The sequence below is a fragment of the Toxoplasma gondii genome, chromosome V (assembly GCF_000006565.2).
Source record: "Toxoplasma gondii ME49 chromosome V, whole genome shotgun sequence".
Classification (NCBI taxonomy): Eukaryota; Apicomplexa; class Conoidasida; order Eucoccidiorida; family Sarcocystidae; genus Toxoplasma; species Toxoplasma gondii.
The window spans coordinates 192,739-216,880 of record NC_031472.1 but is presented as its reverse complement, the minus strand read 5'-3'; the positions used below and the strand labels follow the sequence as shown (position 1 = coordinate 216,880).

Sequence of the window (24,142 nt, the reverse complement as noted above, 5' to 3'; positions counted from 1 at the left end):
AAAGGTTTTGATTCGCCAAGGAAAAGAAATCTTCCAGAGCAGTTGCAAGGAGTCCATCGAGACTTTCTCTGCGTTGCGAGGACTTGCATGCGCATGCACACTTGCTGCCGAACCTTTCTCTAGAGACTCGACAAGAGTTATCATCTCTTTTCTCGCTCTCTTTCGCTCAAACTTTCTCGCTTTTTTTCGTCTCCCAGCGAGGGTCTTCTCTTCTTCTGTCTCTGCTTGTTTCCGCGTTTCCCTGGAAAGCATGCAGTGGCGAGGGAGTTGCGTTTTAGCAACCGAGACGAAGGAGAAACATTTCTTAGAGTTCCTTGCGATCGTCTTCTGTCAGAATTCTCAGTTTCTTCCAGCTTTCGCAGGAAGAAAAAACCACTGCAAGACTTCCTCCCTGACCTGCGAAGGAACGAGGCGGATCCGCACAGCTCCCGTTCCTGTGTTATCTTTTCTTTCCTCTTGGATTCTTCTCTTGCGCGTTTCCTCGCCGCGTCTCCATCGCCTCACTTTGTTCCTTCTACAGCATCACTTCTTGCCTCTCTGTGTTGCCCTTCCCTCTTCGTCTTCTCTCTGTCTCCTCTCTCTTCTTCCCTCTCCGCTGGCTCCCTGCTCCCCAACCGTCGCTCTCCTGTTCCACTCTACAGCCGCTTCGTGGACATCTTTCGTGTTCCAGATCTCGAGTTTCCCCTGACCATCCATGTCACCCTCTGCCTCGTCGTCTGCTTCCTCCTCTCCGAGCTCGTCTTCTTCTCTCTTTCTCTCTCCGTCTGCCTCGGCGTCCCCAGCAGTCTGCGTTTCCGGGCATCCGACGCGGTGTACGTACACCCCGTTTTGGAGCCCACATGCTGCTCCAGCTTTGTGGCAGACGCAGGGAGTTTGGGCAGGCAGTTCGGTTGTGGCGCGTCTCTCTGCCTTCCCTTCTTCAGTCTCGCTTTTTTCCTCTTTTCTCCGAGAGCAATGGCATTTCGAGGAAAAGAACGTCTTGGGCGCGGGCGTCGCGCCTGCCTACGCCAGCAGAGTTCGCGAGGCCACAAAGAAACGCGGCAGAGATGCCGAAGAAGCGTCGGGTGTCTCGAGTCCTCTGGCCCGCGACTTCCTCAGACGCGAAGTAGTAAACGGCGTCGCTGTCGCCTACCTCCCCGACTTATTTGAGGGCAAGAGTCTCCCCACAGCGTCCTTTCTCAAGCAAGAAGCGGGAGACAAATGGTGCATGTGCCTGCCAGAGAGCGAGGGAGCAGAGGCGCGAGAGAGCAGTCGACTGGAGGACGGAGAGCGTCGAGGAAGCAGACGGCGAGAGCGACGCGACGCGGCGAGAAGAAGGGGAAGCAGCCACGAAGACGACGGTGCGAGCGAGAACGATGAACGAGCCTCTGACACAGACTCTTCTCCCTCACTCGACGGCGGCGCAAGCCGATGTCATGAGGAGCTCCGGCGACCGCTCTCCGCTTCATCTTGTTCTTCCCCGTCTTCATACGCGTCTGCTTCTCTTTCTGGCTCTTCTGCCTCCTCACCCGCAGCTTCTGGGGATTCTCCACCGCGATCCTGTCCTCGCGCCTCTCACGCGTTCTGCGGGAGGCCTTGTGAGGTGTACAGACAGCGCCTGGCAGTCGCCGACGGGGGATACGAGGGCCGTGCGTCTCTGCCTCTCCTCGTCTCCGGCTTCGGACCTGGTTTGGATGCGCTGCAGTTCACAGCGCTGCGCTACGACCTTGCAGATGCCGCTGTGCTTTCTGCGCCTTCTTTGCGGAAAACGAGGGGAGAAAGAGAGAGAGTACGCAGTTTCGACGCTGGCGAAGAGGGCGCATCGGGAGAGCTCTCTGGAGAAAGCGAGCAGGAGACGGACGCAGAGGAGAGCGAACGTGGAGAGTCCCAGACACCCCAGACGTCGAAGCAGAGAGAAGTCAAATTACCTCCTTCCTCTTCTTCGACAAAGAACGGTGAGTGGCATCGGCCTGGGTTCGCCGCTGGGGCCTTTCGCGTGCAGCCGCGGCGGCTCCTCGAATATAGGCCGAGGGCCTTCTGGACGGATGCGAGCGACAGCGAGAGTTGCGGCGCTGAGCACGAGGCGGCGCAGGCCGTGGAGAGGCTGAAGCCGACGAGAGCGAATGCGTTCGTCTCCGCAACCGCCTCAGGCGCGACTGGCGAGAAGGGGAGAAGGACGCGCAAGAGAAACGCAGAAGCGGAAGCGGGAGCCAAAGTGGGCGCGGAAGGCGAAGGGGGTCGAGGGACGAGTGTAAGAGCTCCAGAGGACTTGGGGAGGGACTTGCATTCAGTACGCGAAGATGGAAATGTTGAGGAGAGCATGGCGGAGACGAGGCGACAGTTGAGGTCGGAGAATCGCTTCCGGCGAGAACGCGTTGGAGACGTCGAGGAGGAAACCGAGCGCAGCACCGGTCGGTGTCGGCACTTTGACTTTTCTTCGTGTAACTCTGCTTCCCGAAGTTCCCCAGGAGGGAGAAGAACGGCCGGGAGGAAGGCGAGCGAGGGCCGGCGCCCGCGCGAAGGAAGAGCAGACTTCGACCGAGGCGCGGCGCCCTGCAGAGTTTTAGAAGTGAAGGTCGACGACAAGCACCCGCATCGAAAATGGATCCTAGCGCGCACCGTCAGGGGCGTCACTCTGAGTGCGCTGCGTCTGCTCGAAGAGGAAGAAGAGGAAGAAGTCGAAGATGGAGAAGAAGTCGAAGATCGAGAAGAAGCGAGGGAAGGCAGTCATCGGTCGAGGAGAAGCATCGTGCAGTCCGTGGTGTACGAACACCTGGTGGATGTTCGCTACGGCCGGGGAGTTTCAGGAGAGAAGAAGAAACGAGAAAGAGAGAGAAAGAGGACAGCGCCGTCTGCGGGCGAAACAACTTGGAACATCGAAGAAGCAATCGAGGGGAGACGACACAGTTGCTTCAACTCCCGACTTCGTTCTCCGTCGCCTCGGTGCCGAACTTGCGGGGGTCGCCTGCCTGACCGCAACTCCTCCCAGACGTCTTTCCTCTCTTGTTCTCGCTCGCCTTCCCAGAGCTCCCTTCGATCCTCTTTCTCCTCGTCTTCCAACTCGCTGCGTGGACCGCGCGTCGGCGCTGAGGATTTCTCTTCTTCGTGTGCCTTTGCCGCACCCTTGTCGCGCTGGTGGGGGCCGAGCGACTTCGTCGTGAATGCGGAGTGGAGCGCGCTTGACGCCGGTGAAGTAGCGATGCTCAGCGCCGAGCAGACAGTGAAGGTCTGGCGGGCCGAGAGGCCCAGCGAGGTGCGTCAAGTCTTCGTGTGTTTCATGTTTCCTGGGTCAGATGTGTACTGCAAGAGATGGCACAATACTGTTCAAAAAACTAAGAGCAATGTCAGATTACCTTTGAGGTGAGTTTTTGAATACTTGTCACATATGAAACCGGTTCTTCGTTCGAATCATAAACTGCAGTATGTTCGTGCGTCGTTGGAAGCGCCAGAGAGAACACAAGAGGAGCAAGAAGAAGCAGACCAGGCGACGACGGAGAGCGACCGAATCGAGGCGAGGAAGAGACAAAATAAGCAAGAATCGAAGGGACAGGAAACTGGCGAGAGACGGAACGAGGCGACAAGGCGGGCACCGAAAGGCGAGGGAAAGAAGCGAAATCGCTGCGGTGGAAACGAGGAACAAAGGGGAGAAGAAAAGGAGAAAAAACGGGGAAAGGGAGGCGAGTTGCTGGAACCGGATGTGGAAAGAAGAATGTCTCCACTTTGCTGTGGCGTCAGTCCGCCTGTGTGCATCGCCTCGAGTTCTTCGTGACATTTCCGAACGCGCTCGACACAGACATGGTGCGACAGATCGCATCTGTTCCGCCGTTGGATGGTGTCTCCTGTCTCTGTTCCTTTTCGTTCTCGATCGGCTCCCCCGGCACAGCCTCAAACCTCGCGTCTCCCATGGCCATCCAGCGTTCTTTCACGCTGTCGCAGTTCCGCGCCTTTTTTCCGGTGCCGACGCGTCTCTCTCTCTCTCTCTCTCACTCTCTCTCTCTCTCTCTCTCTCACTCTCTCTCTCTCTCTCTCTCTCTCACTCTCTCTCTCTCTCTCTCTCTCTCACTCTCTCTCTCTCTCTCTCTCTCTCTCACTCTCTCTCCTTCGCTTCCCCCGTCCTCCTCTTGCACTGTCTCCGGCGGCCGAGTTCGTCGCGTTCGCCTCTTTTCTCTGCCGCGGCTGTTCGCTCTCCATGTTGCCGTCGACAACGCGTTTGCTTCAACGTCTCAGTCTCGGCTTGCGCCTCTCGCGACCTCGTTTGCCTCTGCAGGTATCTCTCTCGCTCGCGCTTCCCTCGGCCTCGGCCTCGACGTCCAGCGGGCGCCTGACGGGGCGCCTGAGGTGGGCGCAGACGGACGCAGCTGAGGAGTCGATTCAGTGTCTGGCCTACGACGCCTTCTCTCCTTCCTCTCTCCTTCTTGCAGGACACTGCATTTGGAGACACGACCTCCGGGTAAGGCTCGTCTTCTCCCCAGGTTTCTCTTTCCTCGATGTCTTCTCTGTCCTCGGTGCCTCTGCTCTCTCTCATATGCATCGCATGTCGTCGACGTCATCCCTCTTCTCGAAGGCTTCGCTGGCGCATATGGTTCCTCCCTCGTCGCTGCCTGCCGTCTTTTGCATACGGTCTCTGCCGTCTCTGAGTTGTGCGTCGCCTCTCGGTGCTTTGCGTCTTCTGCGTCCGTTCCGGCTCCGAAAGGCTTCGCTGCCAGCTTCCTGCAGCGTCTGATTCTCCGCGTTCGCTGTGGCGTCACCAGTCGTCCTTCTTCTCCGGCGTCGCATTCCAAGTGCAGACCCCCGCATCGAGGTGGGGTGCCTCGCGTCTTTCGCCAGACTTCGTTTTCCTTCTCTCCCTAGCGCCATCCCGCGTTCGTTTCTCTGTCTCTCCACCGGTTCTGGCGGCTCTCTGAGGCGCGCTCTCTTCGCTCTGATCTCAAACCGCTTCGGGTGTCTCTGCCCTGCTTCCGCTCCCTGCAGAGTGACGGAAGGGATTCGCCTTCGTGTCTCTCGCTTGCATGCACTCATTCGATCGGCAGCGAGGACCGTTCCGTCGCTGTCTTTGCGCGTCTGCCTCGCCTTCACTTCTCTTGACTTCCTCGTACAACGCGCCGTCCAGCGACTGTTTGCGTCCCCTCTGTTCTCTTGGGGATCTAGGCCTGAGGCAGGAGACTACCACCCGTCCGTGTATGAAGCGCCGCTTCGATCTGTTTTGTTTTTCACACGATAAGGCAGATGCCATCTCAGTCTGCGGAGGGCAAATGCTGTGGCTTGTCGAGGACCTCGGTTTGTGTCTCAATCCGGTCTGTGTTTTTTCAGGAGAGAAGGCAGACGCTTCAGCGTCTCTTCCCGGCGGCCGCAGTGCCTCCGACATACAACGCCTGGCCCCACAGGCTCTCTTCGCTCTTCGACTTGGACTGGAAATGCGCAAGCGTCTTTTCCTCGTTCTCTGCGCTCGCGCCTCATCCTGTGAACGCTTCGCTCCTCGCCGCGGTGCATGCAGCCTCGGACTCGCTGCTGCTCTTCGATCTGCGTGCGACGCATGCACCGCTCACCTCACTGACTCTCCAGGCCTCGAGACACCTGGTGAGGCTGAGAGAGAAAAGACGACGAGAGAGGAAGGGAGACGGTCGGCTTGAGAACAGCGGAGGCAGAAGGAGAGAGAGGCGAAGGCAGCAAGCGAAGAAGAGGAAACAGTCGTCGGAAAGGAACCAAACGCAAGGAGGAAAGGGAGAAGAAGATGAGACAGGGCAGGAGACAAAGGGAGAACTCGAGTGAAAGAAGAAGAACAAGGGAGTTGACGCCAATTTCAGACACAATCAAGTGTACCTTCCGCGTTTTGTCAAATAGCGAAGCCCCAATCGCTGCTCCTCTGTATCATCTCCTCTCTTCGCCGATTGCAGCGCCTTCCCTCTCGTCTTCTTTGTCCTCGTCTCTTCCTCTGCTCACTTCTTGTTCCTTCTCTCGCTGCCTTGGTGCGTTTGCCTCTGTCGACTCTCCTCCCTTTTTTCCCCCCCAAGGGAGTCGACGTCTCTCCCTCGTTGTGTGCCGCTCTCGGGGAATCCCTCGCGGAGCTCTCGCGCTTCGTCAACGAGTTGCCTTTGCTCACGATTCGCTTATCTCTTGCCTTCCCCATGGCCCTCGCGTTCTGTCTCTGCGCAGCTGGGCGCCCGGTACCGCAGTCTCCTCTGGCAGACGCATGCAGCCGCTTCTCCCGCCTTCTCGACCTCCGCGTGTGAAGCGTCGTTCGATCTCCTCGCTGCCTTCTGCTGGAGAAGCACAGATGTCGTCGTCTCCTCTTTTCGTTACTCTCCTCATGGCCTCGCCCCGCTACCGTCGCCCTCCGACATTCTCCTTGAAGAGCACGAAGGACTGGCAAACAGGACTGGCTCTTCTTCTTCTCCTTCTTCTCCTTCTTCTCCTTCTTCTCCTTCTCCTTCTTCACCTTCTTCTTCTCCTTCTTCTTCACCTTCTTCTCCTTCTTCTTCTCCTTCTTCTCCTCTTTCGCCTTCTCCCTCGAATTCTGTTCGGTGGCCTCCGGGAAAGCAGCGCGCTGCTGCTCGGTTAAGGAAGCGGAAGGCGCGAGACGAGGACGGCGAGTCTTCAGAGCTTTCTTCGACCTCTGAGAGTAACCGAGAGGAGCACCGGACGCATGAAAGGACAAGAAGCGACAGAGAGGCAGGCCGCCCAGACGAGGAAGATGCAGAGGAGACTGTCCGGATGAGGAGAAGTCGAAACCGAAAGAAGAGAAAAAGAGGAAACGAAGACGAGGAAGAAGCTAGAAGGACAGCGGCGAGGAGTGATGCACTGCCCTCCCAGTGGGGCTGTGCACTGCGGCGACAAAGTCACCTCGAAATATCTTGGCAGGTAATGAAATGCATGTACGAGAGAACAGAGCCGGCACTCCTTAGAAAGCGAGCCGAATCGGGGGGAAACGCAATTTTTCGCACAGTTTCTGCATGCATGATTGCCTCTCGTCTCCGCGTCGCTCTGTGGTTTTTGTGGCGTCTGGGTCTCCGACCTGGCCGCTGCATTTTTCCGCTGTCGAGAACTTCTGAGAAAAGCTGTGTTTCGTCTGCGTCGGCGCCTTCTGCAAAAGCTGTCTCTCCAGGCTTCCGTCCCTTGGGTGTCTCGCCGCAGGTTGACGTTCCCCTTTTCTCGGGTGTACATACAGCTGGCGACAGCGGGCGCCGCTTTCCCCTCTCGGAGCACCCGGCGTTCCAGGTCTTCAAAGCTTCTTCGTTTCCCTCGTACTCTGGCCGGAAGGCGCGGTTTGCCGCCGCTGTGGCTTCCTCTGCTCTCGTCGATGAGGACGCAGTAGGCTCGCTCTTCTCCGGCTGGCTCGGCGTCGTCCCCCTCACGTTCGCTCTGCCTCGCAGGTCTCTCAGCTTCTCCGCGTCCGACTCGGAGACAGCCGTGCGTTCTCGTCTGTTTTCTTCACCGGCTTCTTGCTCTCCTTCTTCCTCGACGGTGTCTCCTTTACTCGGGCAGGCTCGCGGAGACGGCGCGGCAGTGTGGGCCTTGGCGGGGGTGACCGCGTCGGGATTTCTTCTTCTGCGGCCGCTTCTTCTCCTGCCTCAGCTCGCTCCTCCCCCTCTGAGACTTAGAGCAGCGAATCGATCCGTCGGTGCACGGTTGCGGACAGAGACGACAAATGCAGCGGGTGGCTGCGACGCAAGAACAGCCGAAGGAGAAGCTGGAAGAGAGTCTGGCTGTGGCGTCCCCGGCGCGGTGCGGGGAGAGGAAGCCGAAATGAAGAAAGCGAGACGAGAGGTCGACTGCGGAGAACGCAGAGGATCCGAAAACGAAGAGGGCAATGCGAAAGACGCATCGGGTCAACTCACCGCCTCTGGGTCGTCCGAGTCTTCTCCTTTCTTGTCGCACTCGCAAACCGCTTTGTCGCCCTGTGTGGAACAAGCTGCTTGTTCGTCGGTCGACTCCGTTAATTCTTCTTCGCCTCCCGACCTGTGTGAAGTCATTCGCCTTCCTCGCATGCAGACGCTCCCGCTCTCAGGGCCTGCGGCCGACCTCCCCAGGTGGACGTACGGCTCTCTCTTGTCTCTTCTCGCGCGGCCTCTCCGACTCTCTCGCAGAGAAGAACAGGCGGGCGAAAGGAGACGCCGCCGGCCGTACAGACACCCGACCGCAGTCAGAGACCGCGCCATCGTGCTGCTGCACTCGGCGGCTCTCATGCAGACTGCGGCAACGCTTCTGGAGATGCGAAGAGTCAAGCGAGAAAGAGCATGGGCAGAGAACCGTAAACGCCTTACAGCGGATGCGAACGAGAGCTGTCGAGGGATTGTGGCGCGCGCTTCTGTCGATGATTCGCCTTCCCTTCACAGCTCTCGTGAGCCAGTTCGCTGCATAGTATCTGCCTCCTCTTTCTCATCTTCTGTTTCGTCCTCTCTCCCTTCCTCTGCATCACCAATTTCTGCGTCTCCGTCTTCCTTGTCGGGATCTGTTCCTCCTTCTTCGGCTTCTCTCTCTTCTTCCTCTTCTGTTTCCTCTTCGGCTTCTCTCTCTTCTTCCTCTTCGGTTTCCTCTTCTTGTTCTTTCTCCTCTCCGTTCTTGATGCACGGTGAAGACCAGCGACCGGACGCGCTGTCGCCGATGGACGCGCCGGCGCGCGTCTGGGGCGGCCTCGAGCGCGTTTGGTTCCAGACCGCGAAGGTTCTGCGTTTCCTCTTCACTCGCCAGCTTGCGCCTGTCGACCTTGCGCGCAATGCCCTCGAAGCAGAACGCAGGCAAAGGTTGCAGAGAACAGGCGTCGCTCAGCGGACCTCGTCAGGTGAGAGAAGGATCCACAGGAAGACACGGGAGAGAAGGAAACAGAAGGCGAAGGAGAGAGGCGACGAGGCAGAAGCGAGAGAGAGAGTGAGAGAGAGAGGTGGAAATTCTTTCGCGGGTCGTCGTCTCCAGTTTCTTAATGAGATCGACCATCTGCGCTTCACCGAGCATCGTGCTGGCAGCCTGCGGGTGCGACGACGGCGCTTTAGGTTTTAAGTCAAAAAAAGTATTAATTCTATTAAAATACGTTTTATCACGTGTAACAAGTATGACTACGGAAATTGGTAAAAAACAAAAACCTCCTATTGGACGTCCTTTGCTCTACAATTGAGCTATTTCAACTACAATCATAGTTACGATTAGAAAACGTAGCCAAGTGGTAAGGCGCGCTAGTCGGAAGTCCCCGTGCGTTCTCAGGTGAAGACGGGTGACTGTGATGAGCGTCGTTGCTTTACGCGAATGGCGAGGTTCGTCGAGACTCCAGTTTTAGAAGAACTCGTGACGCGGAAAGACATGCAGCGCGCGCCGGATAGACGACAGACTGGGGCATCGCGTTTCGCTCTTTCTCGCCATCGTTTCACTGCTTTGCTGGCATCGTGCTTTGACCTCGTCAAGCTTCATGATGGCAACCAGTGAAACCGCTTGTGACTCGACGGACGGAACTACCTGGGAAGTGATCTTCGTTCTGGTGACATCTTGTAAGCTAACATTAAAACGTATCCAGAGTGAAGTTCGTACGTCCTGCAGCTTCTTCGCCTGCTTCCTCGGATTCGTCTGTCCGCTTCTTGATGTTCCTGCCTTGTGCGTTTTCGCTGCGCCGTCTTCTTTTGTATCTTCTGCCTCCTGCTCCGGTGATCTCGGCTCTCTTCTGCATGGCCCGCCTGCCTGGTTCCTTGCTGCTCGACTCTTCTTCAGACGTCGCGCCTGTCGCGGACGCGCGTCGCCATTCTGCGCCTCTCTCTCTGTCGCGCGTGGTGTCTCGTCTCCCGCTCTTCGCCTCCGAGGACTTCTTCGAGGAGACGCAGGCGCCGCGATCGGAGGCGCAAGGCGAGCCAGACAACGCGAAGGAAATGGAGCGAGACCAGGGAGAAGAAAAACAGAAGAGAGAGGCGAAAGGCGCCTCCGAAGATGGAGCTGTCACCCTGCATGAGGCGGAGGGTCGCGTGCGGCTGCTTCTCCTTCTCACTCAGATGGCACTCCGAGAGCTTGGAGAAAAAGAAGAAGAAAAGGAAAACGAAGGTGAAAAAGAAAAAGAAGGAGAAAATGTAGAAGAAAAAGACGGAGAAAGAGGCAGAGAGGGGGACGCAGGCGACTCGGTAGATATGGAGAGCGAGATGGAGGACGGAGCACAAACGGACAAGACAAAGAATAAGAGCAACGAGGCGCTGGGGGGCGAAGGAGACACTGTCAGAGCCCCATATGAGGAGGGACGAGGCCGAACGGGGATAGAGAGCGAAGGGAAGGTTGAGCGCGACGAGTCGAAGAGCGTCAGGGACAGAAGAAAGAAATTCTCTTACACGAAATTCTTCGCCTTTCTCGGAGACGAGGAAAGGAAACTAAGAGATCTCTTGGGCTTCAGATGGCAGCTGAGCCTCGCGGAGCTCGACCGCGAAGCCGAACGTCTGCCTCTTGGGGTGTTTCAGCAGACTGGAAAAGCAGAGACAGGTCCCGACGACGAAGCGTCATATCTCATGTCGAGTGGCGAGGAAGCTTTCTCCGTGGATTCGTCAGCTGAGGACGGAGAACATCCTGGAGAGGACTGCTTCACCAGCACCCGCGAACGACGTCGGGATGGCTCACGTCACACTGTTCAGTCGTTCGCTTCCATGAAATGCAACCATGCTTCGTCCTCGTCCTCCTCATCTTCACCTTTTTCTCTTGCTTCTTCGGCGTCGCAGTTCTCGTTGCGTGACTCTTCCCGCAGTCGCGACTTCCTCTCGGGCGTCTCTGCCTTGCCAAATCCCCTCTTCTCGCCTCTCCCTGCGTGCGCATGCAGCAGCTTCAAGGCTCTTCTCGCCGCGGCCAGCCCCCCAGGCATCTCGCAGGCGTCTCCAGCGACGACGCGGAGGCAAGCTGCCCTGGGGTCTCCCGGCGGACGCGGTGGCGCTGCGCGGACGGCGGGAGGACCAGGCGCGCGAGAAGGAAGAAGAGAAGAAGACGATGGAGGAGGCACCGACGACACCGTGAAGCGAATGTCGGTTTCCGGAACGGCGGGAGCGGAACGGCTGGGCGGCTTGGCGGAGACTCTGAGAGTCATGCAGACGCTCCTGAGTCTCTTAGCGCGACAGCGAAGACGTACCGAGAGAGCCGAGGGAGAATTGGTTACTTTTTCTCTCTTGCCGCTTGGCATTGTTGACGCCGTCGCTCTCGAGCTGTTTCTTCAACACGAGGCTCTTATTCTTCCTCGTCCCCACACGGTTACTGATTCTTCTTCTTTCTCCTCTGCCTCTTCTTCTCGTTCGTCTTCTTCGTTCTCTGGTCCTTCTTCTGGATCTCCGGCGCGTCGTGTGTCTGCTCTTCCACGGCCTGTCGCTTCTTGCGCGGCCTTCTCGCCACTCTGCTTCAGTCCTCACTTGCTCTCTTGTCGGTCGCTGTCGCCGCTCCTCGAGGAGGAGAAGGCCCTCGCCCGCGCCCTCGCGGCGCAGCCTTGGACGCACCTCCTGGCGTCTGTACAGCGCATGCAGTGGGAGAGACAGGGCGACCTGCTGCTTGCCCCCTTCGCCTCGTTTCCGGACCTCCCCGTGCATGCACTCGATCTCCCGAGGCGCATGCGAGCGGAGCCGCCGCCTCGGCTCCAAGCGGCCTTTCGGGAGCGCCGCGGCTTCCAGCGCCTCCGCGCCGGCCTCGGTGTCTCCGACGCGACCGTCGCCTGTCTCCTTCAGCACTGGGCCCTCGCCCCAGAGGCGCTCGCGCTCGGCGGCGAAACGGAGACGCCAAAGGAGACAGAGACAGAGGCCGCGACCTGTAGAGAACAGATCCGGAGCAGACCTGCCACTGAAAAAGGTCAAGACCGTCGAGACGAAGGAAGTCGAGAGCACAGCGAAGAAGAAGATTCGGGGATGGGGAGAGAGCAGGCGGGGGCGGCTCGAGTTGCGTCTTCAGGTCACCGGACTGAGGCTCTGTCGCATCGCACCGAGAAGGACATTGCGAGTGGAAGGAAGCTGGTGGCTCGCTTCAGGTGGCTTCTGAAAACGATGGACGTCTACAAAAAAAATGCTTCCGTATCGTTTACCAGATGTCGTCAAGCTCAAACCATGAGCCCCCGAGAGCGAGAAGAAGAACGCGAAAAACAAAAGGCCGCAGAGGCGCTCTTGGCCAGTCTGCGCGACGCGCGACGGGTGCTGTAGTTCACAAAGCTGACATGCAAATGCTGGCTGGAAGAGGAAAAAAAAAAGTCTGCTCTGCATGCACTGAAAAGCAAATGTCTCTCCGCCTCCCGAGGTCGTTTTCGTCGGATGTAAGAGGAGGTGTGGAGAGGCGCCGAGGGGCGGAAAATCCGACTGTGAAGGTCGTGTGACTTCTCTTTCGTTTTTCTCGTTTCGTCTGAGGACAGTGACTAAAGCCTCGCGCTGGAATGAGACTAATCGCAGCAAAAGATACCACGACGCAGGGCCAGCTTCTTCGTGGAAAATGCAGTTCTTCGTTTTCTTCCATGTTTTATGTGCTCCACACGACTAAAGGCATATTTGCATGCACCGAGAGACACAAACGAAGAACGCTCAGACGAGTCTCTACGTCCGCAGACGCCTGTCTTCGGGTACACCTAGACATGGCGACACCGCTTTCTCCATCCCGATGGACCGACATAGCCTGATCATGACGATGCATATATATACATATATATATATATATATATATATATACACACAAGTACGTATATATATATATATAAGTACATATACATATATATAGACGCGCGGGTCTCGTTTAGGCGTCCCTCTCTGTGCATGCAGGTGGCGGTATTCTCCTGTTTTTTGGCCCGTGCGTCGACAGGAGAGGAAGCAGAACGCGCATGCAATTCATGCATGCGCATAGAGAGAGGAAAGGAAAGGTGACAACAAAGAAAGAGAGAAGATGCAGAGAGGGAGAGAAGAGAGAGGAGATAGAAGAAGCGAGTCCCGACAGCGCAACCTGTCGACTGGAGGAGGGTTGCTCTGCATTCAGCTGTAAAATTAAGAATTGGAATTTATACATCTAGAGTATTTTAAAATATCCGTATTTCTCCCCTAAACGAAATAAGAATAAAACAAAACGGAGTTTCAAATTTCCAACAATTTGGGGCGCACCAGGCTCTCACAGACACACGCGAGCGACGCGTTCCTGCAGTTCGGGGAGACTCTTTTCGCCGGAAAGCTCGTTCCAACAAAAATGGACGCGCCTGTGAGTAGCGCGGCGCTGGCTGGCCTCCGCCAAGGAAGGTCCCTGCCGGGCGTAGGAAGGCCCAAAGGAAAAACGGAGGAAAATGCAGGCAAGCCTCACAAGGGGAAATGCAGAGGAGTTGGAGTCTAAAAGTCCGAAAAAAGAATGGAAAACAAAATATAATGAAGAGGCAAAGGGAGAAGAAACAACAAGGTGGAAAACAGGAACCGAGGAAGGGAGACCCCAGAAGGACAAAGTGCAAAAACAAGGATCTTGACAAGATGCAGGATCGCATTAGGAAGTAATACAGAGAGAAGAGGCAGAGCTCGAGGAAAGAAATGAAACGAAACACAAGACCAGCAGGCGTTTGACACTGCGAGCTAATGGCAGTTGCTCTCTCTTATTCTTTATCATAGGCAACGAAATTCTTGTTTCTTTTCTCCGTTTGTCGCTGCCTCGATACCTCAACCGCCTTTTCTCGTTGTCTTTATCTCCCTCTCGTTTTCTTTCCAACTCTTCTCCATCGTCATCTGTGGCTGTTCGGCCATCCTTTCTTCTTTATCTGCCTTGGCCTCGGTCCTCGTCCAGGTCTGTTCGGCTCGACATCGCGTTTAGAGCATGGATCAACTGACTTGTCTCTCCCGCGTCTTTCTCTTTTTTCTTCTTGCTGCCACCGTGGCGTCTGCTTCTTCGCTGAAAACGACTTCTCTCCGTACTTGACCTCCCTCCTCCTTTTGATCTGCGTTTCTCCGACTTCTTCCGCGTTGGTCACAACGTTGTCACCGCTGCTCGCAGCGTCTCTCTTCCTTCCGTCTTTCCTCCGACTGTTCTCCCCTCTATCGCTTCGTCTTTTTGATTCCTTCATCCTCACGTTCTCTGCGTCGTCCTCTCTGGCTGTTCCTCTCTCATCGTTTTTCTCTGTCTCCAGTCCTCATTCTTCTTCTCGCGAGAGACTCAAATCACCGACGACGCTCCACCTTTTTATCCTCGTGCTTCTTCTCCCAGTTCCTCATCTCCCTCCAGTTCCTCTTCTTCTTCTTCGCTGTCGGGTGCGCCTGTCTGCTTCGCGCCCACTCCGTCGAACTCCCAGATGTCGAAACTCGTTCTGTCCTTCGTCGCTGCCGCTCCCTCCGACTTCTCCAGATCCAGGTTGGCTACGCCGTTCTTCGCCTGGCGCTGAAGAAGCGTCACAAGCTCCTCCTCAAGACGCGCCTGCTCTTCCTCCCGTTCCTCGCGACGTTTGCTTCGTTCTTCGTCGAGGAACAGAAAACGTTCTCTCGTCTCTCGCTGGAGCATCCGCATCGTCACGACCGCCTTCATCAGCTTCTGAAGGCCCCCCGGGCGCCATGGCGCCAAGTAGCTCCGCCGCCACTCGAAAAACAATCTGAGCAAAGAAAAGAATAGAGGAAAAGAAGCGAAAATGAGTAAAAAATAGGGAAAAAAAGAAACGAGGGAGACGGCATGCAGTGAGCGGTCGTGGCGTCGCAGGCTTCCCTGTGCACATCGAAAAAAAAGAAATCTGACAACGAAGAAGGAATCAAAGAACGTCTTACTCACGTATACAAATGGATTTATCTACCTCTATATATATCTCTATATATTTATAGGAACATGTCTATAAATGCGATTCTCTTTGATCGTCTGCGCGAGAAGAGGAACCGGGAATCGTTGATAAGCATCACGACAAACATCGCTTGACCCCGGCATCACCTGTTGCACACACCCAACGAATTCCCACCGTCTTTCCTTGTCTCCTTCTTTCTGCTTCTTCTTTCACTTTGTCGCGTTCTCGTCATTCACTCGACGCTATTCTGTGTCGTCCGCTGAGTTGTTGTCTGCGCGCGTCACTTCTTCGACGTCGTCGCATCCTCTCGTTTCCTTTGCCTTCTTTTCGTTTCTCCACTCACACCCCCATACCCGCTTCCTCAGTTCCGCCTTCGCAGTCTCCTCCCCTCCCCTCTCACCGTCGCGTCTGCTTTCTGTACAGGCTGCGAGGCAGCAGCATCTGTTCGCGGTGCTCAGGCTGCACAGATGCCAAGTCCATTCCCGCCTCCTCAATTTCCTTCTTTCGTTTCTCTCGAACTTCTCTCGCTGCCACAACGGCGGCGTACTGAAGAATCTCGCCTCGCTTCGCCTCCCACTGGGCCTCGCGGCTGCGCTTGAGTTGCACGAAGCGAATGTAAACCTCGTCCAACGCATCCCAGGACATCCCGTAGCTTCGCGCAAACTTCCAGAGATGCTCCAGTCTGTGCTTGTTCATGCGGAGTTGCTTCGCCTCCAGGGCAGCGGCATCGGCCTCCTCCCCAGAGAGGCGTTTCCTCTCGCTCTCCGCCGCCTCACCAGAACCCTGCTCTCGGCGCGCTGGATGCAAAAACGGCTTCAGACGGTGATTGTGCAGCAGCGGATTCGGCCACAGCGCGTTCGGCTCAGGGTACTGCAACCAAGGCGCCGGCGCGTCGCCAGTCGCTGACGCGGTGTCTGAACTCCAAGCAGAAGGCTCTGCAGGCGCCGCCAGGTCCGCCTTCGAGTGTGTGTACACCCGGCGGATCACCGCCTCGACGCGCCCCCGGTCCAGGTCTGCGCCGTCGACGCTGAAGAAGTTTTCCACTGGCGGCGGAAGGAGAAACTCGACGAGCGCCTCAGGGCAATCCCACCACTGAGGAGGAAGGGACGCGGCGGGAGGTGCAGGCGTCGTTGCCGCCTCGCTTTCCTCGGAGAGCGATGGTGGAGAAGACAGGCCTGCGACGGATGCCGGCTGATCCTCTGCGCCATCCTTCGCTCCCCCACCGCCTCTCGCGTCCTTGGCCTCCGTCGGGGATTCAGCGCGAGACGCTGTGGTTTCTGCAGAGTCGCCCTCTGTCTCCTTCCCAGCCTTTTCCGGGGAGTCCTTCTCCTCCCGGAACTTCTGCGTCTCCGCGCGCTCTCCAGTGTTTTCTGCTGCGTCCTTGCCTTCGCCTCGCTCTGGAGCTTCTCCCGCGTTGACGGAGAAGAAGCGCGCGCGCGTCTTCGGCAGAGCAGGAAGCTCACTGGTCTTCTCACAGCCGAGTCGCCGAAGAGCGACGAGCGGGGGCGCGCTTCCGAGGCGGAGGCAACCTTCTCGTCCGTCACCTCTCCTCTCCCGAATCGAATGGAAACAAGAAAAAGCAGGAAGAACGCAGGAAGCAGAGAAGGGAACGGAGGAAGAAGCAGAAGAGGCAGAAACAGAGGAAGCAGAAAAAGCAGGAAGAACGCAGGAAGAAGAGAAAAGAACAGATGAAGACGAAGAGGAGGAAACGGGGGAAGAAGGGGAGGCAGGATTGTTTCCAGTTGAAGTAGGGGATCTAACTGTGGAGACAGCGGCGAGAGAGGAAATGAAGCGCCTGTGGCGATAAGTCTGTGCAGAGGACCGTTGTGAGGAATCAAAGGACTCCGGAGAAAAGGGAGCATACAAATGGGAGCGGCAAACAGAAAAAGGACGACAGACCGAGGGAGCATCGGGAAAGCACAAAGACAGGGGAGCCGACGGAAGAGAGGAGTAGCGACCAGCAGATGAAACAGAGGCGAGACTGGTGCGTCTGCATGCGCGGAGCGCCGAGAGGCGACGACTGGCGAGTGGACGAGGCATCGTTCTTTAACAGTGTAGACTTCGACAGGGGGAGAGGACGGGTCGGGAGAAAACGCGAGCGAAGAGCGGAGAGAGACCAAAGAGAAGGCAGGAGACAGAGAGGGAGAAGGATGGGAAAGAGATGAAAGGCAAAGAAAACAAGGAGAAGACGCACCGGAAACAAGATGCACCAGAAAATCATGAAGAAAATACGAGAGGCGAAAGCGATGTTCCCCTATCGGACGACGGGGGAGAAGGTCGTTGTCGGTCGACCTGAAGGGAGGAGGAAAAACGCTTTCGCCTGCCTTCTGCCTTCCTTCAGAAAGAAAGCAGTTCATTTTTCTCTTCACAACAGAGACAGACTTCCAGTTTACCCTCAACTTTCCAAGGAGACGCTGCACTCCAGTGGGCCTTCTCTCGACGTCTGCGAAAGGTCGCAGGTGTGCAGTTTTGCCGACGCTCTCCATGCGCTCCTGACTTCTTCACAGCGCGGTCGTTGAACTGGACGCAAAAAGAGGAAAAAAGGAACTTCGTTTTCGGAGTAGAAGCCTCCCGTGAGAAAGGGAGACTCATAGCAGCTCCGGCTATCCTTCTCGCGTCCTGTGCAGTGGCAGGTTCACCCGCGTCCTTCTCATCTGTTTGTCGCTGAGGCAGGCTGGGCTTCTCTGTCTCCTTTCCTTTCGTCCTCGGTCAAAAGCGCCATCGCAGCCGTCGCTTCTTCTCGATTTCTCTTCTCTCTCTTGCTGCGTTATTCTTTCTCTTTCCTCTGCGTCTCCTTTCCTCTTCTGTCTCGTTCCCTGTTCCTCCTTCAAGTCGCCTCCTCTCCTCGAGTTTGCCTCCCTGTCGGTTCGTTGCTTCGTTTCTCGAGTCTTCCTCAGCTTTTTTCAGCGACTCTGCACCTGCTGCGATCGTCTTCGTCTTGCTGCCCTTCCAGCCTTCATTTCAGGTCCGCTCGCGCCGTCCAGCGCCAGGTTCCTTTCCGGTTTTTTCTCCGTCCACTCCGCCGGACCGCTCTCGACTCTAATCATCTGTCCTGTCTCGCCTCGCGTCCTCTCAGGGTCGAGACATTTTCTCTCCTTCTAAGGTCTCTGTTCTTCCTTCTCTTCCCGTCGCTCGGCTGTAGCTCCGGCCTCGATCCTCGGCCCTCTCTCTGTGAGAGGTCCATTTATCTGTTCGAAACGTCCAAGTCTTTTTCAGACGCTCACGCGACTCCTGTCCTGACGACTCTCCAGCCTCCGTTCGTTGTTCTCTGTCTTCTTTCTCTCTTCTTTGCTTCCCTTGCTTTTCTTTCTGCACCCTCCTCTCCCCGCTCTACGCGCTTCGTCCTCTCCCCTCTTGTTGCTCGTACCTCTGGCGTTTTTTTTCGCGATGTCTTTTGCATTCCAGGCGTCGCTGCCTTCTGCCTCTCCCCAGGCGGTGGCGCTCCTCCCTCTGCATGCGGCGCCTGCCGCCGCAGCCGACGCGGCGTACCTGGAAGACTGTCGAATGGTGCAGGATTTGCTGCAGCAGCTGCGGCGCTTCTCGTCCTCGATTCGTCGTCTTAAAGCGGAGATCAACTCCCTGTCCGTCTCCTCTGCCACCGGCGACAGCCGTCTGGAGGCGGCAGCGAACGACGGGCGTCCGCGCGAAGGGGAGGAACAGGAGCTGCGTCACCGAGGCGAGACGAAGCAGCTTTCTGACGTCTCCTCTGCATCCGAAACTGCCCTGCAAGGCTCCCGCCTCTCGCGGAAAGACGAGACGTCCTGGCGAGGAGACGCTGGCTACCTCTCCGCGTCCGGCCGGCCTTCCTCCCGCGACTCCTCCCCAGTCTCGTCGACTCCGCCATCTTCTTCGTCTGCTGCTTCTTCCGTCTCTTCTCCATCTGCCGCGTCTCTCTCCTCTGCAGTCTCCTCTTCGCTGCTTCTCTTGAGACGGCAAACGGAGCTGAAGGAACACCTCCATGCTGCGCGCGCCGCCGCCGAGGGCGCCCACAGGCGGCTAAGCCATATTGCCATGCATGCAGCTGCCGCCGCCTCTCACTCCGAAAAACAACATCGACAATTCATGCACCAGCGCCTGCTCCAAAGTCTCCGCGTCGCAACCAAGCACCTGAAAGAAGCTGCAGAAGGTAACGTAGATATACATATACACAGATACGCATCTATGCATATATGCATATATATACATGCGCATATATATATATATATATATATATATATATATACGTGCATATATATTTATATATACATTACGTGCATATGGACCCCTCTGGATGTAGCTTTACAGAGTGGTACGTCTGCATGCGCACATACACACATGTCGCTTCACGTATTTCTACACATATATATATATATATATACATATATACATATATACATATATACATATATACATATATATATATATATAGGTATAAACCCTAAACCCTAAATGTATATATATATATATATATACATATATACATATATATATATATATATATATATGTATAAACCCTAAACCCTAAATGTATATATATATATATATATATATACATGTTTGTACGGATGTATGCATGCACGTATATTGATGACGAAGTATGCATGCATAGACATCGACGTCGCTGTACGAACCCAGGTCAATATGAATGCCCGTTGGTCTGCATGCAGCTTGGCATGTGTGAGCGTGCATGAACCGAGTTTCTCTAGCATCTCGTTTTGTTCAGTTTGTACCTCAAGGGGAAGCCGCTGCAGCGGTGGCGCTGGCGCCTTTCTCTCTTCAGGCGTTTCGCTGCATCTGTGCCCGGGAGCGGCCTGCAGAGACAATTGTGCTTCCTCCTGCAGCGTCGGGCCAGAAGCCTTTTAGACATGCGCGACTACTCTCTCAGCGTCCAGCGATCGAGTTTGTTTCTCCTCCTCTCTCGCTCGTTTCGTCTCCCTTTTGTGAAGTTGCTGAGCTTGCATGCAACGAGTCCTTCAAGCCTTCTTCCCTGCCGTCGGTGTCTGTGAGTCCGCGTCAGAACTGGACTTGCGGTCTGCACTTGCGGCGCCCGCGTCGGGAGACTGCGCGGAGGTGCAGCGACCGGCGAGCAGCCGCGCTTCGCCATTTCACTCGCAGGACTCGGACGAGAACTTCGAAATGCAGCGCGAGGGCCTTCTGGATCTCCTCGCCTCACACGCGCGCATGCGCCAGGCGGACTCTGCGTCGGCCGCCCTCTCGCGGGGAGGACATGCAGCTCGCGAGCTCGCGCTGCTTCGCGGCGGGCAGCGGCGAAGAGACTCAGGCGATCGACGAGACGAGCATTTATCTCCCTTCCGCGAGCTCGGCGCAGACGCCGAGGGGGATCGGACCCAGCAAGGAGCGCGAGCGTCGGGTGGCGAGAGAGACGTCAGAGCAGGAACGCACACACGCCGAAAGTCTTACGGCCTCGAAAGCCGAAAAGGCGCAGCCATCGCCGCTGCTGCAGGCGTCATAGCTTCGCCTCCGTCCGAAGAAGAACCAGACAGTGGAGAGAAAAGAGAGAGGAGAGAGAGAAGAAAGAGAGAACTGGAGTGTGCTCAGAAGCGACCCAGTCGAGAGCAACGAGGCGAATCCGACGACCAAGGCGACGGGTCGCTCTGCAGCGTTATGCGGTAGGATTTGGGGGATCTGCGGCCAGAAGAAACCAGGCGCTGTCGTTTCGGTTCTTCGCGACCAAGCGGTTGATTTGATGGACTTGAGGCTCTCGGGGGGAGGGAGATCTCACGTCTTGTGAACATCTGCTGTGAGTAGTGGCGAGTATGAACCTCGAAAGCTGTGCATGTCCTGATCGGAGAGTCACCTCAGAAAGGACATGACAACAGGCTTCCTGCGAGGGACCTCTGCATTTCTTGTCAGGCAGAAAAGCTCTACGTATATCTCTCTCAGGACCTTTCCGCTCTCCATCGTGTTCCACCCTTGGTCAGCCTTTTATTTTATAACTTTTTCGGGGGACATCGTTTCTCGCTAAAGGTCTCACCATCAACTACCTTGTTTCGACTTCGTACCGACTGCGTTATTGTCGCACATATATTACCCTTATAGAAGGGAATTACGTTTTTAGTTTAATGGTAGAATAAAGGTCTCCTGACTGGTGAATGGGAGCCGGCAGTGGTGGCGCACGTTCTGAACCTGGCGGGAGACTCTGAGACGATCAGAAAGTCTCCGCGAAGGAGAAGGCTGTCTGTGCGGCGTTGTCGCGAATGAAACCGAGCGCGATCCACGCCATCAGGTTGTGGTGGAGTCACTGAAGAAATCGCAAGATCAGGCGAATGATCGACGCGACGACTCGATTTGTCTTCGCAGGTCGAACGTCCCCGTGGAGATTCCTGAGGGGCGCATTGAACAGGCCATTCGGAGAGAACAGCTCGACGGACTTGCAAAAATTCAAAGCGAAATCCAAGGTAAATTCCAAGAAATCTCACGACAAAATTCAAGAAAAATTCAAGGTCAAACCCGTAGAGAAAGGGGAAGCAAAATTCAAGAAAAAATCAAGGTAAGACTCGTTCAGAAATTGAAAGGAAAATTCAAAAAAAATGAGAAGTAAACCGCAAACCTCTCAACAGATATTCAAGGTCAAACTCATGGAGACATTCACGAAAAATTGTCTCCGCTATCGTCACACACGTGACAGCGAGTCGTTCTCTCTCTTCTGCTCTTGCTTTCTCACTGTACATATATGTATATATATATATATATATTTATAAATACATATATATATATATATATATGGGTGAAGAGGCGCTTCGGAATCACTGGGGCAATCTGGGCTTCCCTGACATGCGTTGAGCGTCGACAGCCACCATTTTGTGTTGCAAAAATGGCCCTCAGTCTTTTTTCTTGACTCGACGTATCGACGAAGAAGAAGCGTCTTGCCTTGTTGCTCTCGCCATTTATCGCAAGGAAAGATTGCTGTGTTCCTGTGCAGGCATTCAGTCTCTCTACGAGCAACTCGCCTACTACGTCGACGCCCAACAACTCGGCATTGGTGAGACATTCGTCTGTACCTCACACAAACGCATATACATATATATATATATATATATATATATATATATATATATATTGTGGCTGTCTCTGCGTATACGCATGTATCCTGTATATGTATTGTTGCAAGAGTTTTTGCGTTTGCGTAGACCTTTGTCAATCGATATTTGTAAGTGTGCGTTTTTCCATGTTTTCGGTTTCACGCATGTGCAGGTGATTTTCTGTCTGAAAGGACGCAAAGATGGCGTCCGTTTTCTTTTCTTGAGGACAGTATTTGGAACAGGCACAGCGCGTCGTGTCTCTGATTTCTAGCGTTTCTTCTTCGTTTTTTCGTTGTTTCTGTAAGTTGTTGGGTGTCATTCTTGCTTCCATGCTGCGACATGTAGAGACCGTTCTTTCCACTCGTTTTCCTCTTCTTGCTAGTGTTCGTAGTTCGCATCGTTTTCCTGTTCGTTTTCCTTTTTCTCTTCTTCCTACTTGCGTCTCCGTCCTTCCTCTCCGCTCTCCTTTTCGACGTTCCTGCCGTTCGGTTGCCCGCTTTTCTCCCTCTCTTCCTTCTTTCTGTTCCCCATTTTTTTCGCCTTCCTTCTCTCCTCTCTTCTTCTCTCGGCACATCCCTGCCTTTTCCGCCTCTGTTTTCTCCACCGCTGTTCTCCTCCAGATGGCGTCGCGACTCTCTTGGATTCCACCAGAGACTCCTCGGACCAGGCCGCCCGCGAGCTGGTGCATGCGCGTCGCCTGAGGTGCGCCGCCACACGCAGAAAGTGAGTTCCATTTTTCCGGAGGTTCTTCGATTTTCGTTTTCTCCTCTGGGTTGTTCTCGCTTTCCGCGTCCCCGTCTGCGGCGCGGCGGCCTGTCATTCGCGTTGTCTTTCCGTCTGTCTCTTGACGAGTCTTTTGGTGCCTCCTCGCGTCTTTTGTTCGGCCGCCTGTCGCGAGGTTTATCCCTCTCGTTTCGCTTCATCTCTGCCTCGCTCTCCTCTTCTCCACCGCATGCACTGCCCTTGAAGTGGACGTTTCCTGCATCTGTTGTCACTGAGAGATTAGCCTCTTCGCTTCTGCGTTTCCCTCCAGGTGTCTCCTCTGGGCGTTCTTCGTCGTGGTGGTCGTCGTCATCCTGTGGTTCCTTTTCTTTCTTCACTGAGAGGTCTCCTCGACTTCTTCTCCGTCCTCTTTCGCTTTCCCCAATGGCGACCAGTGTTCTTGCCGTCTCGGTCTGCCGACGCCGGTGGAACGCCTCGCCTCCCAGGCGATGTTCGATGTCGCCCGACCGTCAGATCCAGATCGCCCAGTCCTGAGAACAAGTTTCGTCTGTGTCTCTGCTCTCAGCTTCTTTTCTGTCTCTGTTCCCTCGATTCCTTCCTTTGCTTGTCTCAGTTGCCTTCCTTTTAGGAGAAGCACTGGACGAGGCTTGAACGCGCCCTGTCTCTCGCCTCTCCATCTGCTTCCTTTGCTTTCTTTTCTGGTTGCCTCTTCTCTCCGCTTGCACGCGGCGGTTGTCGCCGGCTCTGTCCTCTCACGCGTCACTTCCGCAGTCCCTCAAACGGCAAGGTCTGTTTGCCTTGTGGGAGACCACCATGGCGCGCAACTTGTCTTTGCGAATGGCTTTCGTCTCCTCGCTCTTCTGCGACAGAGGCGCGTCTGTCGCTGTCTCCGCCGAGAGTCGCTCCTCCTGCCTCGCTCTCGTCTGCTGTGTGTCTCACACCCTCGAGCTCTGCCTCCGACGGCGCGACTCTCCCATGCCACCGGTTTCAAAACGCAGACAAAGGTCTGCACTTTTTCGATGAAACGAGCAACGATTGCGTATTTTCCCTGTGCATTCCGTTTGGACTGCGAGAACCAGACGCAAAAAACAACGTCTGCTCTGCGTAAAGGATGCCAACTGTTTCGTCTCTCTTTGTCTTCCTTCCGTCTTCGCGAACGCGGACTCCTGCTTCTGCGGTCGCTTCACGAGATGAAAAAAGTCGCGTTCGAACAGAGACGCAAGCCGGCAGAAACCGGAGAAAGAACGACCAGCGACGAGAAGCGACAAAGCGAGAGGAGAGAACGAAGTCACAAGAGAAAGAAGAGAGGAGCAAAACCGCAGCGGGAGAAGTACGAAGAAACAGGGGAGAACGGACACAAAGAAGTCAGAGGAGAGAGGAGGAGGACAGCGGGGAAACAAGACGACACAGAGATCGGAGAAAGGCAGACGTTCGCTAGTCAGTGAAAGCAAGTTCAGAGAGAAGAAGCAGATTCTCGGACGAGACAGAAACCAATGTTCTCTCACAAGAAGCAGCGACTGTCTGCCACACAAACATCCTCAGCAAATGTGCAGGAAAAAAACCGATTAACGTACACGGTGTTCTTTTGATACATATATATATATATATATATATATATATACATATACATATATATATATACATATATATATATATATATATGTACGTATATACTAGATGTCGTGGAGAAAGAGCACCTTGTCTCCCATATACACAG

At 55.3% G+C, this 24,142-nt stretch overlaps 4 protein-coding genes across 4 annotated transcripts; 3 read left to right on the top strand and 1 right to left on the bottom strand.

Annotated features, from left to right (window-relative positions):
• Nucleotides 1–103: 103 nt before the first annotated feature.
• On the top strand, nt 104–12,457 carry TGME49_220208 (hypothetical protein). Its single transcript, XM_018779875.1, has 6 exons — nt 104–3,232; nt 4,247–4,429; nt 5,290–5,556; nt 6,133–6,837; nt 7,111–8,758; nt 9,673–12,457. The coding sequence occupies exons 1-6, from the start codon at nt 695–697 to the stop codon at nt 12,102–12,104; spliced, it is 7,773 nt and encodes a 2,590-aa protein (XP_018637827.1). The 5' UTR covers nt 104–694; the 3' UTR covers nt 12,105–12,457.
• A 524-nt stretch (nt 12,458–12,981) lies between these two features.
• TGME49_220200 (hypothetical protein) lies at nt 12,982–17,042 on the bottom strand. The gene is made up of 2 exons (XM_002371504.2): nt 15,081–17,042; nt 12,982–14,500 (listed from the first exon to the last, which is right to left on the bottom strand). Exons 1-2 carry the CDS (start codon nt 16,718–16,720, stop codon nt 14,098–14,100), a joined length of 2,043 nt encoding a protein of 680 aa, XP_002371545.1. The 5' UTR covers nt 16,721–17,042; the 3' UTR covers nt 12,982–14,097.
• Nucleotides 17,043–18,067: 1,025 nt separating this feature from the next.
• TGME49_220190 (hypothetical protein) lies at nt 18,068–22,805 on the top strand (the record flags this gene model as incomplete). Its single annotated transcript, XM_002371503.1, has 6 exons — nt 18,068–18,806; nt 19,677–20,289; nt 20,981–21,078; nt 21,603–21,662; nt 22,323–22,425; nt 22,736–22,805. The coding sequence occupies 6 exons, from the start codon at nt 18,068–18,070 to the stop codon at nt 22,803–22,805; spliced, it is 1,683 nt and encodes a 560-aa protein (XP_002371544.1).
• Nucleotides 22,806–22,894: 89 nt separating this feature from the next.
• Nucleotides 22,895–24,013, top strand: TGME49_220180 (hypothetical protein). The gene has a single exon (XM_002371502.2). The coding sequence runs from the start codon at nt 22,914–22,916 to the stop codon at nt 23,868–23,870; it is 957 nt and encodes a 318-aa protein (XP_002371543.1). The 5' UTR covers nt 22,895–22,913; the 3' UTR covers nt 23,871–24,013.
• Nucleotides 24,014–24,142: the final 129 nt, after the last annotated feature.

Coding starts and splice junctions, on each gene's coding strand:
- TGME49_220208 (XM_018779875.1), top strand. CDS start 695: ATGTCACCCTCTGCCTCGTCGTCTGCTTCCTCCTCTCCGAGCTCGTCT. Junction 3,233..4,246: donor GGGCCGAGAGGCCCAGCGAG/GTGCGTCAAGTC, acceptor TTGCCTCTGCAG/GTATCTCTCTCGCTCGCGCT. Junction 6,838..7,110: donor ACCTCGAAATATCTTGGCAG/GTAATGAAATGC, acceptor GTCTCGCCGCAG/GTTGACGTTCCCCTTTTCTC.
- TGME49_220200 (XM_002371504.2), bottom strand. CDS start 16,720: ATGCCTCGTCCACTCGCCAGTCGTCGCCTCTCGGCGCTCCGCGCATGC. Junction 14,501..15,080: donor TACAGAAAGCAGACGCGACG/GTGAGAGGGGAG, acceptor TTCTTTGCTCAG/ATTGTTTTTCGAGTGGCGGC.
- TGME49_220180 (XM_002371502.2), top strand. CDS start 22,914: ATGTTCGATGTCGCCCGACCGTCAGATCCAGATCGCCCAGTCCTGAGA.